The 17,820-nt window shown below is 32.5% G+C and overlaps 1 protein-coding gene across 1 annotated transcript in view; it reads right to left on the reverse strand.

The window, feature by feature from the left end:
- Positions 1–10,162: 10,162 nt before the first annotated feature.
- Positions 10,163–17,820, reverse strand: part of LOC119606450 (homeotic protein caudal) — a 38,225-nt gene continuing 30,567 nt past the window's right edge. The window contains exon 2 of the mRNA XM_037959963.1: positions 10,163–12,048. Within this exon, the coding sequence (XP_037815891.1) occupies positions 11,582–12,048 (467 nt within the window). The 3' untranslated portion in view covers positions 10,163–11,581. The remainder of the gene's footprint in view (positions 12,049–17,820) is intronic.

A 17,820-nucleotide genomic window follows, 5' to 3' on the forward strand; every position in this document is an offset into this window, starting at 1 on the left:
TTTATTCAAAAATTACATATATAAGGGTACTCGTCGTAATCATAGATTTCATCAACATAGTTCATCTAAATTTCATTAAAATCAAACCTCAAAAATCAGTAAGAAAAAACAATGTCTAAATCCCACAAAACTGTCTGTTGTTGGTACGAAAGCGTACCCAAAAAAGAAGGAAAATTTCCTAAAATATTATCAATTGATTTGAAATGGTATCGAAAATGAGTCCACATGAAAGTTCCTGAAATTATACTCTAAAAATGGAAAAAATCAGATCATTTTTGATCATATAAGGACCCCTTCACAGAAATTACTTTAACCAAGACCAAATAACTTTTATAAGAACAAACATTTTTCTACCAAATTTTATGAGAATCAGTCCATAATTGGCCTTCCTATAGAAAATAATTTAATTTTCAATTAATCGTTATTAAATCGTGTTTCTATGCAGTTAAAAACTCTCCTAAATTCCATAAATAAAAGAAGACTGCATTGGCTAGGTTAAATGATCAGATTTCCTCGGTGGTTACATTACTTAAGTGCAAGTACACTTCTTAACCTAATTACTCCGGTTTCAGATAAAATTACATTTTCGCTCTTCACCTGAGATAAATCGTTTAAGAGATTATTGCTGTTTAAGAGAAATTGCAAACCGTCATGACCGCTTTTGCAGAACTTTCAGATTTATTCGTATGGCGTGAAGACCAGTAATCAGTAACCACCGCAATTATGTTCCGTTGCTGAGCTCTCGGAATATATGTATATTAAGACTTGTGATAATAGTGTGAAAGTATGTCGACCATATGTTCTTTTTCATTCTTCAGGTAGAATCATTTGACCATTTGGATCTTACATGCTTGTGGTGTTCATCTCAAATATAATGTTTGGAGCTAAAGAGAGGTATTACAATAAAGCTGTCGGTCTCTTCTCTTCCTCTTGTTGGAGTGGAATTAGTCCTTCGCCATCTCGTTAATAGATGCCCGGCCGGACCAAATTTGAGGTGGTGATAATAGCCATAAGGGCAACTTGACTGTTTAGGTTCAGGTTAAGAAGGGTTATGCACCATAAAGAGATGCAACTCCACTCGGATACCATAAGCTGACTGTTTAGGTTCAGGTTAAGAAGGGTTATGCACCATAAAGAGATGCAACTCCACTCGGAGACCATAAACTGGCTGTTTAGGTTCAGGTCAAAGAGTATGAAGTTCCAAAGCTAGAGAATCGAAACACTAGAAAGAACAACAAAATCATAAGTAAAATTGAGAGATGGATAAAGACAGGTCTATTTCTAAGGTGGTTTCAACCTGGAAGTTTTATCGAATCGATTTACTAAAGAGAGAGTTGTGAGAGAATCTGAATTACCTATAAAATAAAACAGTTGAAGAAATTCAAACCTCCTAGCAATTTCCCTTACTTCGTCATGGAGCCTATCTCCCAGCCACATCAACTTGAGATTCTGTATTCTAGAACACTGGCAAATTAACTGTATTTCCTTTGCATCTTCGCATATCCTCTAATAGCCTGGTATATTACCGGTCCCCATACTGACAAAGGCCCTAATTGAGAAATACTCAATTAAAATTCCTGTCAAAATCTGCAGACTCCTTTTATAGTCCTATAAGTATCTTAGTAGCCCTCACATCAAGTGTTGGCCATAAGACCTTTGATATTTTGCTTTTCCAGGACTGGTTGGTGATGTTATCGATTCTTTAGAAAATCAACCTATAATAGTGACAAATAGGAGATTTCACTCCTCTATACGTATAATCTATGTCAAGGTTCGAACTTAGTCGAGCCAGTTCGTCCGCAATCTCATTACTATGCACATTAACCCAACACTGTCTAATAGTAAAGAATCTCATAATTTCTACAATCGATAACCAGAAGCTCTAAGACCAGCTTGTATCGACATAAATTGTGACAACCAAACCTAGATCGATATGATTCCGTATTACTTCTATCACTTTCCACATTGCTAGGTTCTCTGCTTGGAAGACATTACATTAGTCTAAAGCTCCTTTCAGCATCAGCGATCTTGGAACTTGACCATTAGTTTACTCAGTAAATCCTAAAATGAAACTTTCGTTACCGAAAAACGAAACAAAAGCCACCAGTATAGCCATTCTTTGTTTCAGAGTCATCAGTGTAGGTTTTGGTGAGTTAACTGCGGGCGAACAGTCAAGTAGAGTCGAAGAGACTCCGTTTTGATCAGACCACTCCACTCGTCAGATATAGTATTGTATAGTTTTAGATCCAGCCTGTAGCCGTGAGAAATCTCAGAATACCATTAAGCTTAGACCAAGGTTATATATGAAGTAACTGCCAAGAAAACGGTTTCTCTTAACGCATAGAGCAGGGCAATTGCAACTGCGACGGTGTTCATTGAAGGGGAGCCCAAGCCGACTTGCATGTCTGCCTAGCACTTACTGCCCTGTTATTACTACTATCAATCTCGATATATCCCGCCTATTTCGGTTTATAAGGTGTTTTGTGCGTTTCTCAATAATTTGGCCCCTTTACACGTGTCTATGTTATTCCATCTATTTTCAGCCTTTTGAAGAAAGAATCTGAGGATACTGCTCTTGATAAAACCCAACGGAGTTGCTACTGAAACGCTGTTGGAGATATCAATAGCAGATCCCGTTCTGGCAAGCTCATCTAGCTGTCCCTATGAGCAGGTACCCAAACAAGGGTAATGTCAGACAGGCGACCCAGTCTTGACAGATCCTTCTTGCATTATCTAACTAATGGGGAAGTGGTAGTATAAGAATTTAGTGAGAAAAGTGCCGCTTGACTATCGATAAATATTCCTATTTATGTTGCCGCGATTACTGAGATCATGTAGTATCCTACAGGTTGACATTATCGCAAACATTTCAGCCTGAAAGACACTACAGTTGTTGGGAAGAATGTAAATCCTATATGATCTTTCGGGGAGGATCAATATCATCTCAGGCTATAGAGTGTTAGCCTGTAATATCCTATGCGCCAGTGATTTTGAATCTATTCGTAGTTTTTGTGCATTCTTTCCAATTAACGAAAATTCCAATTACTAGTCCAAAATTTAGCTATTGCTCCACTTTAGTAGCCTAACAGTTCCACGGAAATAGGATAACATGTTAATTAAAATAAAACATACATGTGTATGTACTTTGAAACCTAGAAAACAATACTTTATTGTGAATTCTGTGGAAAAGCAACTGCTTTATCACAAAACCCTTTCGGCAAATACCGAGAGCTCGAGTATTTGTACAAAAATAACAAGTAGCAGCCCAAAAGACCGCAACAATTTAAATAGAAAACAATTTTAGCGTCGGCATTTTAGACAATTGATCAAACATTTTGTGAAACACAAAAGGATTAGATTCAGTATTCGTATAAACATAAATAAATGCATTTAACTCTTCAACTATTTTATACGTACTATGTATGTATGTATCTTTCTAACATCATGTAAATAGTTAATGCATTGCAAAGCAAACATTTTTACACCCCAATTACAGTCTACAATCTTGTATGTGTGTTTCGGTGCATATGCGTGTGAAAGTGCGATGGTACGGATGGATACAAGCAATTGCGGATACGGATATTTATGTATGTATCTTTGCATACAGTGCGTGGCTTTATTTTTAACTCGTACATACAGCACAACAGTAGATACCGATAATTTTATTTCGGCATAAAGGCGCATTCTTTCGTTTGAACAGTCATCCATGTCAATTTGAATTTTTGTCTGTTTTATAAACAAAAAAAAAGTTGGCTTTAATTTGTGCAATGTTTCTGTTTTCAGTTTTCGGTTATTTTATTTTTTTTTTAGCATATAAGTGTGAAAATGTTAAAAATTTCTGTCGAATTTATCTTTGTGACTCGGTTGACTTTTCATTATCATTAAGACAACAACAACATTTAGTTGTATTGTTTTTATATTAAAAAAAAATGCATCTTGTCGAGTTGTGAGTTTTGCATATAAACATTTTGAGTTATAAATTATATGCGTTCAACTGTCTATCTGTTTGTTTGTCTGTCCGTCCGTCCGTCCGTCCGTCTGTATGTGTTTTTTTGTTACACTTTTTGTCTTATCAAAAAGAAACAAAAATCAAACAAGAAATTTTGAAATTTGTTTAGATGAATCTTTTTCAGGTCACGAATGTGTGTCAAAATATTTTTGTAATGCACCACAGGAATTTTGATATTCTCACTAATAAAACAAATATTTTGAATTTATCAGTTTAAATAAAATATATTGACTTTTAAAATATTTAATTATTTTGGATGCTAAGCAGTATTTTCACGGTTTGTGATTATCTTGTCGCTCTTTAAATAATGATGATACCAGGCCCTTTTTGGGAATAGTACTAACAGCCCTTCCAGTGGGCACCTTACCATTTTATGGAATTACAGCTTTATATGACATACCTTTGTTCTTGACCTTTGAACCTTTGAGTTCCGCTCGATTCCTACTATAAGGAGAGTGTGCTCAGGGCCCTTAATCCTATAAAAATATCTTTTTTTTTCCACATTTGGCACTTTGGATGTCCAAATTTTATAGTATGCGCTCATTAACTAGTTTGCCATTGTCCTTGACAAGGTTAGCGTTGGAGTTCTGGTCGATACCTACCACAAGAACAGTGTCTTCAGAGTCCTCTTTCTTGTAAAAAACTCACAGTTCTCGATGATCAGTTCAGCAGCTGGACTGCCTCCAGTATGCTCTCATTCGCAAGTTTACTTACCGAATGTCCTCTGCACCAACTTATTAGTTGGGTCTTTTCCTTTTTAAGAATCTGACTACCTCTTCCGCATTGATATTGACCTATTTTAACACTCCATACCTCCGGAGTTGATTTAGCTTACCTACTCGCCTTTTCAAACTGATTTGATTTTGCGTTCCTTAGTCGGAGGAGACCCCTTTGAGAAGGTGCATGGCTTAGTTTTGATAGTATGGATATTATCGGATTGAAGTCCTGATTGGTTTGCATTCCTCATCAATACTAGTCCGGGATTGGCTGCCGTCTCTTAATGAGATGGTGAGACATTAGGTAGGGATGCCATTTGGGATTTCAATAGCAATTGACATCCAAACTTCTAACTCATCGGAGGAGGTCTTTTGGAATTTTTGCCCGTCGGATTAGTAGCGTCATAGTTAAAAGCCTTCCCAGAGAGAAGGTATACTCTCCACTAAGATTTTCATGGTGAAAACACATTGTTGTGGTGTCAGCTTCATGATCGTCATATACTCTGTGAACTTTCTGCTCACGTCGTCTATGAGTTGTACAACCATAGCAGCGATTACATGATCCTCTATTTTATTGACGTTGTTTTCCAACTTACCATACAGATATTTTACCCTTTTATTCTGGAATTATTTATTGGCAAAAGATGTCGGCTATTTTCCTCCTTCAATGCCTGGCTTCGACTTCCACATTGGTAGAGGCTACTTTTCGAACGCCCTTAGGTTGATTTTGCTGATGATCGCAGACCTGGTTTTCTTACGCCCAGAATTCTGTATAGAGACAGACGTGTTTAAATAATCTTAGGATCAGATTCTTATTGTCCATACCGATCTACCGATATTTTGCCTGTCGGGTTATCAGTCTCATATACTGCATAGTATAGATCACATCGGTATCTTTTCTTGACAACTTTGTCAAAAGCTGGTGGCTCTTTATTTCTTTCAGCTTCTGATTTCCTCTGGACTTTCTTTTCAAACACCCTTACCTTCTCAATAGTTGTGTTTGCCTTACTTATCTTGGATTTATTCTCAGTGTTCAACTCATGGGATATCGGATACTTGTTGCTTCAGAAGATGTTAAAGGAGAGTCTGATATAAACTTAGGATTAGTTTCATTCGCAGTGAGTATTCCAACTGTTTGTTGGACGAGAACTTGACTATCATACTTATTGGGATTAGTTTCATTCACAGTCGGAATACTGTATGTAAAGGCTTAGGTTGCTTGAAGGCCCTTCCGATTATCTTCTTTTCCTTCTCCTCTTCATTTCTGCTAATGGCATGTTGTAGATTTGATACATTGTCCACCCCTGGGTAACCAATTATTTTCCTAAACGTAATATAATCAAATGAAATGTCTTTTGATTAACTTAGCTATAGCTATGCTATAGAACATAGCATTCGTAATTTATTTAAAATTCTGTAAAAATTATGGGTTTTCGGAATTTTGCTCATGTCTATCTCTATATGTATCTCTATTACTTATAAACCGATTTGACTGATTTTACAAAGTAAACTTCTCGAAAGTATTTGTGATATCATTATTTAAGATTCGGATCCCTAAAATATCTAAGATATTCAGAAACTTGATATTAACAGACATACGGATAGATAGACTTTGCTATCAAAGGATTCAGTATATGAAATTTGGGTTCACAAAATTAAATTCTCAAACTTGACACCAAATTTATAAATTTAACAAATATTTAATTAAAATTTTAAATAAAATTATTTTTAAAGATTTATGTATAAAAATTTTCAATATCATAAATGTTTTAAAAAGTCAAATTTTACCGCAAACTAACTGTCTGTCAACTGTCAATCAGCAGTAAAATGTTATAATATGTTAATTTGAAATTTATTTATGTTAAAGTTGATTGTAAAATTGTTAAGTATAATGTTCGTTAAATTGAAATATGTCTTAATTACTTATGTTAAATAGATTTTATTTATACCAAAAATCTTAAAGAAAACTAAATTAAATCAATTTATTGTTTGGGCATGAATACAACATTAAGGTGAAAGTACAAAACTCGCGTTGTACGCGGCAATGCGTTATAAACGTCTGTCAAAAAAAGTTAAAATAATGTATTTTCATAAACCAAGTTCAGCAACTTCCAATTTGATAAGAATTTTGTAAATTTGCAAGATGGGTTGGATCCTTATAGGTATGTTCCATTAATATGTCATATATACATACTAAAACAACAATAAGTTTTATCTACCATTAAACGGCTCTAACATGTAAATCTAAAAACCAGTTTAAACAATTAAATTTTAATTAAACCCCTCAATATGAAGAAAAAATTCCTACTACGCGATTTCACAATTAAGCGACAAATGTTTTTAGTGTTCATGCACTAATTAAAAATCATGCTTAAATTCCATACTTTATCCGGTATCTTAATCAAGCAAATAGACAAAAGAAATATCTTAAACTTTTGTAAAAACCCAGAATTAAAGTAAAAACCAAAGTGTGGGAGATTGTATTATCACAATGGAAATTTTTGTTTATTTCTTTAAATTAAGGTTTTTTGTCAATTTTGACTTTTGTCAAAATTTTGTTTATTTTATTTATTAGTCTAGTATTAGGCACGAGACTCAGCTTTTTGTAAGTATGAGGTAGTATAAACTTTACCTGTAAACATCTCTATATGTCTTTTATTTGACAGGTGTTAAAAATTTATACAAACAATGTGATTGCTTCTTTTACCACTAGTGTTATTAAAATTTTGATTTTGTTGTCGTGTTTGATCTCTTAGTCATCGTTTAAACTCTTCTACATGATTTCATGGCGATTTTTTTGCGATAAATTGTTTGGCAACATGGTAAATCATTATTATTTTCTATTTTTATACTTTACACGACTTAAATGGGGAGGGTATATTCGATTTGTCCTAATTTATGTAACTACACTCCACCTTAAAGTATACCAATCGACATTTTCTGAATCGATTTAGCGATGTTCGTCCATTTGTCTTTATAATCAAACTCAATATAATTTGATGAAATTTGAAAATATTAATCTGTCTGATGAAATTTGAAAATATTAATCTGTCCATTATTTTCGCCCATACCTTCCTATTTTGGCACAACATGCGTCAAGTGTACAGCATTTCATTAGCAAAAATGTAGGAGTGGAAGAGAGAGATGTAGTCGGAGAGAGCTTAAAATTTACCTCAGCCTTTAAATATAGTTAGCGTTTCCGACTCTGAATCCTCAGATGATAATAACAACACCTTCATATCGAATCCCAAAATGGATGAAGCAGAGCAAATAGTGAAGAAGATGAGTGATAGCATGTTTCAAAAATTCATAGTGAGTCAACACGACACGAAAGGAAATATCGGATTCTCTTTCAATATCTGAGGTAAAGAGAATCGGACCTCCCGAGGAGCTGACAACTGAAATCTAAGAAGAAAAAGATCTCACCATCTTCTAATATACAGTCGAAATCTCACTCAAATATACAGTCAATATACAGTCGATACCTCACTCAAAGGAAACTTAAGTCAGGGTCCAGCGACAACGCCAAGAAATATATTCCAAGGATGAGCACTTCGACTGGAGAGGTTCTGAATATGGTCTTTAGTTGGGCTTAAACGAGAGGCCTGAGTGTTAGCACGGCAGAGATTCTGTCTGTAATCCTTGATTGGCTTAACAAAGCACATAAGCGCTAAGGCTTTGTAAGGGAACCATAATCATGGAATAGGGCCTTAGTCCTACTACATTTGCTTTATAAAAGTGTAACAAGAGCAATTCTAACGTTTGCTTCAATAATCCTGTGGACTTCTTTGGACAAAAAGTGTAATATCAAGGGAGTTCAGTGTATATGCTGCTTGGGCATAAGTGGCGCCATAAGCACTAAGTCAATGAACGCTCTGGAAACGTTGCCACCCATTGAAATATATATGCGATATGTGGCAGCAATTTCAGCCGAACGGCTCTTAACTTTAGGCGAACTGAACAAAGGCTGTTATAGGACACGTAATCAATGTATACTGGAAGGCTATACACATACATTGGACGTGTCCAATCGCATACCAGACACAGAATATGTCGGAAATTATGAAACAATGATCTCAGATAGAATGTCATACTCCAGCGGAACATTAGAGCAAATACGCATAGGAATCCGTTGCAACACGCATGAGTCTAAACTGAGAGACAAAATGGGCCTATATTGAAGATCCAGAATCAGAAATATCCCGTCTTTCTTTCCCGGCAGAAGTCCGAGCAATAGGGTAATTCGTAAACTGGATTAGAATAAATCTGGCTCCAGCAAGTGTTAACATACAACCAGATAGAAATTAGGGCGATATCAGGTGATAATATTAAATCTATGACCCTATTGGATTGTAAGAAAGCTTTAACCGAATACACTCGCAGAAGTAAGCTTTGCATTATATGGCTACCAGACCCCTCGGGACTAGTTGGCAACGAATGAGTGAATTTACTTTCCTTAAAAGGGAGGGATCTCGAGATGGTTACTTTGAATAAGGCTTCTTGGAATAATGAAACGGCAGGTAAAACTACAAAGATCATGATGGGGTGTCCTTAACGAGAGCAAGACGAGAAGCCTTCCCAAAATAAGCAAGCGAACACACAGGAGTACGGGCACAACTATACAAAGTTTTAAGTGCGGATTCAGACGAATGGTGAGCATGTGGATATAAGTTTCTTAATTTGCTTTACCTACAAACAAAAAGGAGCGCACAACCGGTCCGATAGTTTCCTAGGTGTATTTCTTCGTTAATGAACTCATACTAGTGACAGCGGCTGCAGATATTTTGCATGAGGCAAATGACGTGAGTGGGCACTTACAGCTAATGGATGTTCATGTAGGTGAGGATGTAGTCTCATGGCGGGCATTGTCATGGCCCTGGAATTGATAGAATGTAGGGAATGTTGGAAGTGTAGACTTGGTTCCAATTTTGGTTTTGTATCCATAAGATTAGCATAGGCTGGATGTTGTACGCCACCTAAGGTGGGTTCGTTAACTTTCTAATTTAGTTATTTTATATTTTTTTACCAACAAACATTTTCCATGAAAAGTAGTGCACAACAGGCCCGATAGTGTCCTAGGTATATTTCTTTGGATTTGACACTCCTATCATTCTAACCTATTTATTATAATTTGTCAGACTATACTGATCATAAATGTCCAATGTGAGGGCAGTGTGACATTTCGTTTCACAGTTAACCCTTACGTAAGCTCTATCGGACTCAAAAAAAAAACTTATATAAAGAATTGGTTCAAGAACCCATAGAATTCTCTTGCTCCGTCACTCTTCAACATACAAAATTAGTAGGGAGAGGATACAAAAAGCTTTCAACTTATTTAGTCTCTGTAGTTTACGTCTTTCATGAGCTTTGGGACTACAAAGGTTAAAGACCCCAAATTTAATTTTTGTATTAAATAAAACGAAAAGTATTTTATTTTAATTTGTCAATTAATTTATTAATTTTGTGAATTTATTAGAAAATTTACATTGTGATTTGTTTTTTAGCATATTTACTTAAAATTAATTATTTTTTTATACATAAATAGTACATAGCTAGTAAACAAATTTTGATTTTTATTAATTACACTAAATTAAGATTTTTCCAAAGATAAATTGTTTAAATTTCCACAATGATAAACAATTTAAAAATAATTATTTTAATAAGTAGTAGTTTGTGTGTGTGTGTGGGTATTTTTGTACGTAGGAAAATTATATAAAATATTTAATTTATTTTTAAATTGTTTTTACTAAACTATTAAGTTTTTTCTTATTATTTAATAAGTAATAAACGTTAAAATTCTATATAAATTTAAACAGTGTAAGAAAGAAAAAAATTCAAATATTTACAAGGAAAAAAAGTATGAAAAGTTAAGGAGAAAGAATTAAGGGGAAAAAATTGCACAGGAACTGGAAAAAGCATATAGATTTACAAAAGGGAATGTTTTAAAAAGGTGATAACTTAAATTATTTCTTCCATATAGTATATTTTAAATGTGTATTTGTTTTATTAGGACGGCTATAGATATTTTGTTTTATTTTTAATTAATTAAGCTTATTTAAGGCAATGATTTTTTTTAACTTTTCATTATACATACATATTTTCTAGAATTTGTTATAGATTTTATTGTTTAAAATCTAACTTATTTTAGGATTTAAACATATTTCAGCTTAATACTATTAATTAAATTAAAAATAATAATAAACGAAAAAAAAACTGAAAACAAAAAACAATAAAATAAAAAAACATAAAAATTTTTACTTAGATAAGGATTTTGAGGGAGTTTTTTTATATATAGTATTTGCTAGTTAGTAATACGATGTGTTATCATTTTTAAGGAAGGGGGAAAGGAAAGGGCTTTAGCATGCTTTAACAACAGTTGGAATATACAATCACAAAAGACAACACGTGCAATATTCAACTGATGATCACATACTAAAACAACTATTTACAGAAAGTACACATCTGTTTTAGATATTTCCAAAAAAAAAAATGCCCTCAAAATTCTTAAGATTTTATAAATTAATATTAAAACCCTTTTAACGTTTTATGCTAAAGTGCTGGTTTAGGCCTAAATACAGTGTAAGGGGGTGTTTAAGATTTCGCTAGGACAAGTGTTGTTGTTACACGATACATTAAGATTGTGATTATTACTACTATTATGGGCAGCAGCAACTACCGCTAAAGCAGCCTCTACTTCAGCGGTATCATGATCTGACTCCATTGCAGCGGATCCAGAATTAACTACCATATCATGTAAAACACTATCCGAACCTACAACACAACCACTGCTATTCATAGTTGCTGTTGATGCTGCCACTAAACTATTTTCTCTACCATTAATACGGCCATAAGGTGGTCACATCGCTAATGAACCCACACTGGCGACAGCAGCTGCAGATATTTGAGCATGTGGCGACTGTTGCAAATGATGTGAGTGAGCACTTACGGCCAATGGATGACCGTGTAGGTGAGGATGTAGTCTCATGGCGGGCATTGACATGGCCATGGAATTGATGGAGTGTAGGGAGTGTTGTAAGTGTAGACCCGGTTCCAATTTGGGTTTTGTATCCATAAGATTAGCATAGTCCGGATGTTGTACACCACCTAAGGTGGGTTCGTTAACTTTCTTATTTTGTTTACGCTCTTTGGCTCGTCGATTTTGGAACCAGATTTTCACTTGACGTTCGGACAGCGACAACGATTGGGCTAGTTCGGTTTTACGGCGTATGGTAATGTAGCGCGAGGTGCAGTATTCTTTCTCGAGTTCTAAACGTTGGAAGTCGGTGTAGACAACACGATATTTATCCTTGGTGCGAGTTTTGCCTGCATGAGAACGAAAGAAGGAGAATGAAATTAGTAAATTTGTTAATTTTAAGTTAGAAGATATAAGAAGATTTTTTTAAATTTAGTTTAGTATAGTTTGGCCTATATTATTTTCTATAGGGAGGACTTTAGTCTATTATATAGTCTGGACTATGATCTGAACTAAAGTCTATTCTATAATCTGGACTAGTCTATAGTATATTTTGTAGTCTGTACTGTAGTCTATTATATGGTCTGGACTATAGTATTTTCCAAAGTCTGGTCTATAGTATATTCTATAGTGTGTACTTGTCTAGTAGATAGTCAGGGCTATAGTCAAGTTTAAGTATAGTCTGGACTATAGTCTAATCTATAGTCTGAACTATAGTCTAGTCTATGGTCAGGACTATATTCTGGACTGCAGTCTAGCTTATATAGTCTGGTATATAGTCTGGACTGTAGTCTATTTTATTGTCTGAACTATATAGTCTGGAATATAGACCAGTCTATAGTTTAATCTATAGTCTGGACTATTGACCAGTCTATAGTTTAGTCTATAGTCTGGACTAAAGACCAGTTCATAGCTGGACTATAGAACAGTCTATAGTTTAGCCTATAGGCTGGACTATAGACCAGTCTATAGTTTAGCCTATAGGCTGGACTATAGTCCAGTCTATACTTTAGTCAATAGTCTATTATAGTCTATTATATAGTCTGGACTATTGACTAGTCTAGAATCTGGACTAAAAACCAGTCTATAGTCAAGACTGAAGACCAGTCTATAGTCTGAACCATAATTTAATGTAATAATTGAAAAAATATGAACTTTAGTATATAGTCTGAACTGATTTGCTAGCATTTTTGTATAAAAATCTAAAACATCTATTAAACAAACTAAATGACAATCGCCTAAACCCTAGTAAAACATTTCAAAAGCTTTATCAAGTTTTTACGCTAGAACTATTACAACAACTGCGATAAGAAAGTCCACCAACAACTGTTTATAGTTGAGACCATTTCGCTTAGAATCCCAAATTACAATGTTCGCTTCGAGTGCAACAGAAATAATATTTATCATATTGATTTGTTCATCAAGAGGTATTAAATGTTGTATGCAATGCGGTATATTTGATGTGCAACGAGTACATTTTATTCTGAACAATAAAAGCTTTAGAAAATAGCAAAATTGTAGAAAAGTTTAGTAGTTAACAACATCTATAATAATATGTCAAGCTAATGTCAAAGTAATCCATTATGGCAGGCAGTATTTGTTGTAGTTAGAGTTGTGTATTTATTCAAAGACTAGCAGGGAACAATGTGTGTAAATAAATTCCAATGACAATTTTCAATATTTACTTTTTGAGGAAAAAATGATAATGTAAAATTATGGGATAGAAGCGAGAAATGACGACAAATTGTCTGGTAGTATTTGAATATTTTTTACTAGAACTATGTAGTAGATATTGAAATAAAATTGAAGAGTTATTGAAGAGCTAAAGAGCTTTAGAATAGGTCGTGAGAGCTTTTTGAAGTTTTTAATAAAGTTCAAAACTGAATGTGATAATGTGAATCAAAAACTTATGAAAATTGTACTGCGATTACGAAAGTAGTTAGAGCTTTATAACTGAATTAAAAAGCTTTGCATATTTGCTTTATATTTCTTGTCAAGGCTTTTAAATAAAGCTAAAAGAATATGATTTCAAAAGTTTTACAAGTTTACTTTATATTTCATGTAAAAAGCTTTCAAATCAAGCTTGTTTTTTCAAACTAGCTACAGAATTAATTGAGTCAATTAATAGTTTTCGATGTAACTTATTGTTATATCAATTAAAATTTGACATAATAACAGAAACCTAAGCTAAAGGTAATCAAAGCTTTTAAATACTGCTAGAAGAATCTAATTTCAAAAGCTATACAAGTTTACTTTATATTTCTTGTAAAAAGCTTTCAAATAAACTGGCTACAGAAAAATTTGATCCAATTCTTGTAAAAAGCTTTCAAATAATTGTGTCAATTAATAGTTTTCGATGTAACTTATTATTATATCAATTAAAATTGTACATAATAAGAGAAATCTAAGCTAAAGGTAATCAAAGCTTTTAATTGAATCTAGAAGAATCTGATTTCAAAAGCTTTACAAGTTTACTTTATATTTCTTGTAAAAAGCTTTCAAATAAACTGGCTACAGAAAAAATTGATCCAATTCTTGTAAAAAGCTATCAAATAATTGTGATAATTAATAGTTTTCGATGTAACTTATTGTTATATCAATTAAAAAAACCTAAGCTAAATGTAATTACAGCTTTTAAATAAAGCTAGACGAAACAGATTTCAAAAGCTCTACAAATTTACTTTATATATCTTGTAAAAAGCTTTCAAATAAAGCTTGTATTTCTAAACAAACTTGAAATGATAATTGAGTCAAATAATAGTTTTCGATGTAACTTATTGTTATATCAATTAAAATTTGACATAATAACAGAAACCTAAACTGAAAGTAATCAAATTTTGAAACTTTCCATTGTATCTTTCTGCAAAAAGTGCTCAAGTGTTACACTATTTTTTTGCAATTATAATTGCAAAAGTAAACTATGTCAAGGTTTTATGACTTAAGTAAATTCTAATACCATTTATTATCATTAACTTTATATTTAAAGCTCATCATTCATACTATTAACATATTTATATACAAACATATTTACTTGGTTAATTTTCCACTAATTGTTATACAATCATCACACTAAATAAATGTAAATATTTTCTGTTTTTTTTTTATTAAATACATCATAAAAATATCACATTTATTATATTTACCATAGAATTTCAAAATAAAACTTAAATACTATTCTCGTAAATGTATTAAGAACATTTGTCCTTCTCTTCTCGAAGAAAAACTAGAACTCAAAATGTGATTTGAATTTTAAACGTAACAAAAATCTAGATTTTCTAGAGTAATACTAACTGTTATAACAAAACATTTTTAGATAAGATATCAAAGACAAGATTGTGAAATAAAAATGTGATCTCTTACTAACGTTTTAAGCTTTTCAGAAAACAATAAATGGATGTGACTGAATGGGTATGAGAAGTCAGGTTAGCGGGATAAATAATTATAGCAGGTTTATGTTATACTTAACACAACATTTGCTATAAATTTTAATCTAAAATACATAAAAAACAAAATGTATTTTTATATATATATTTTTTTTAGATTTTTTTCTTTGTGTTATTTAGCAAATATGAAATTTAAGAAAATTTCTTATCATCTTCAACAAAAAAAAACAAACTTAACACCTATAACACTTTTTTCTCTTTAAGTTAAAAAAATTTTCCTTAAGAAAAATCTCCACAACATCTAGTTTTATATACAAAATTAAAAATTTTAATCTAAACTCGTTAAACGAGGGTTTTTTATACATATATCTCTCGTAACAACAAGCCCAAGTGGGTGGTTTTGCTTATGAAAACCAAAAAACCTCTTGTTTTTGTTTACCCTAAATATTTTTGGGCCTCGAGTGCAGGGGAATTTTTTTATTTTAAGATTTACTTTTTTTAATTTTGTTGTTATTGTACGAGTTTCTGCTCATATGAAAACCATAAAACTCAATGTTTAATTACTTTTTATTTTAAGACTTTTTTGAACTTTATGTTTACGTTAGAAACAAAAAATAAAATACTTTATAAAAATAAAGGTGTGAACAATTTTTATTATTGTGTCACTCAGTCAAGTTTAGCTGAAAATATAATTTAAAAACAATTTATAATTTTTGTAATAAATAACATGAAAAAAAAGAGAAAGGAAATTTTGCATAATTGCAGATATTAAAATATAATCACAAAATTAGAGCTTATAATCTTTAGATAAAGCACTTAGCACTAATAAAAATATCTAAAACGGGCATCGGCAGAGAGTTATAACTGGGCTCTGCAAAAGGTTAAATAAGTATGTGTGAAATACGAAAGCTCTCTCTGCCTTTCTCTTATCTTTATATGTATAGAAAGACTAACTTAAGAGAGAGAGGGATTTTAATGGACGAAGTTGTGGCAATGATATCTACACTGGAGAAATACTAGAACTAGTGATCTGTAGAAAAGATTTGAGAGAGATGTTTGCACTGCGTTAGTTATCATGACAAACAGACCTATTAGAGAATTCTAATCGATGGATTTATTTATCCATGCAAACTTAAAAAAAATATATGATCCTCTCAGTTCAATGTTTGATTATTATGAATTATTAAGAATTCTGCTCTTTATTATTTTTCGCAATGAACCAGTGATCGGTTATTGAGATTGCAGAGAATAATATTATGAAATCCGATAGCTCTCTCTGCCTTTCACTTATCTACATATAAAGGAAAACATACTTTAGAGAGGGATTTTAATGTAGAAATTATTATTCATTTAGGAGAAATCTATTTCAAAATGAAAACTAGAACTAGTAATCTATAGAAGAGAATTAGAGAAAGAAAGAGATAGCTGTTATGTTAATTGCTTTAATTTCCATACTACGTTTGACCATTGCCATGAATACCGACTTTTTGATCAGATTTTCAGTCGACAAATTGGGTTTGAACCGAAAATATACGATTCTTAATCAGTTCTTTATTAGATTTATAAGAAATATTAAAATTCTTATTCGGAACCGGTAATTGGTGAAACGGTTTAACAAAGTATTGCTCCCCATTTTTTATAGCTGATAGAGGACTTTCTAATAAAGAATTTCAATCGACTAATTAGGTGCTCACACTAAAAATATTCGACTTATTTCGATAGAAAATGATTTATGTAATATTTAATTGCAAATGAGTAACATATATAATTCTATCAGTTCTATGTCTGATTTTTGTGGGAATATCAAAAGATTTGGCGGTTACTCTCTCATGGATTCTAAGACAGCTGATGTCCTTGCTAAGTTTGTCGTCTCTTTAAAGTCAATTTGTTTTGACGATCATACGTTTTATACCGAACACAGGTGGGTCCACATCTGTAACACATAATGCCTTCAAATTATATAGTATTTAAAGGAAGATCACTTTAAAGGACTGGTCACTCTATGATTGAATACAAAAATGTGTGTAAAAGCGCTGCAACACATGCGAGATTATTACTCTATCGATAATGCAGATCACAACATCATCGAACAAGACTCCTTTACGAACTTTGTGATCTCAGAGATTTGTCAATAACGGATATATTCAGATTGGATCCCAAAAGGAGCGCAAGGTTAACGATATTAACTTGGGAAGCTAAACTTTCAAGAATATAATAATGAATCTAAGGGCCTTCGGGAATACTTGTAAAATTGCGAAGAATTTAATCTGATGTTGTGTCTTCTGGATCTGCCTTTTTGATATCTGATTAATCTGTTACTCGCTTAAACCCCTTCTTGGAACAAGGATATAAAGATTATAAAAAAGTGTTTACTATTAAAAAACATTTCAGAATGACATCAACTTTTAAGATCATATCAGTTTTTAGACCATTCATTTTAAATTTCTCATATGTACTAAGTAATAAGAAGTTTTTTCAAACTATACCTGATCTCATATTAGCGACTGATCTTTTACACCATTTTTTCTGATTCCTAAAAAATAGAATGTTAGTTCCAATCGAGTCAAATACTGAATCGCAGTTTAATTTTATAAATTCTCTTTAAACGATCTGTATTGATCGCATATTTTGAATTAAAAAAAATTTTTAATCAAAAGTTTCTTATAAACGATCACTGATCGCATTTCATCCATCATTTTGTACTTTTCTGAATTCTGATCAAATGTTAAGTTATTTCCG

Source organism: Lucilia sericata, unplaced genomic scaffold (assembly GCF_015586225.1).
Source record: "Lucilia sericata isolate MDLA Ls3-8-SP2 unplaced genomic scaffold, ASM1558622v1 Contig000586F_arrow, whole genome shotgun sequence".
Lineage (NCBI taxonomy): Eukaryota > Metazoa > Arthropoda > Insecta > Diptera > Calliphoridae > Lucilia > Lucilia sericata.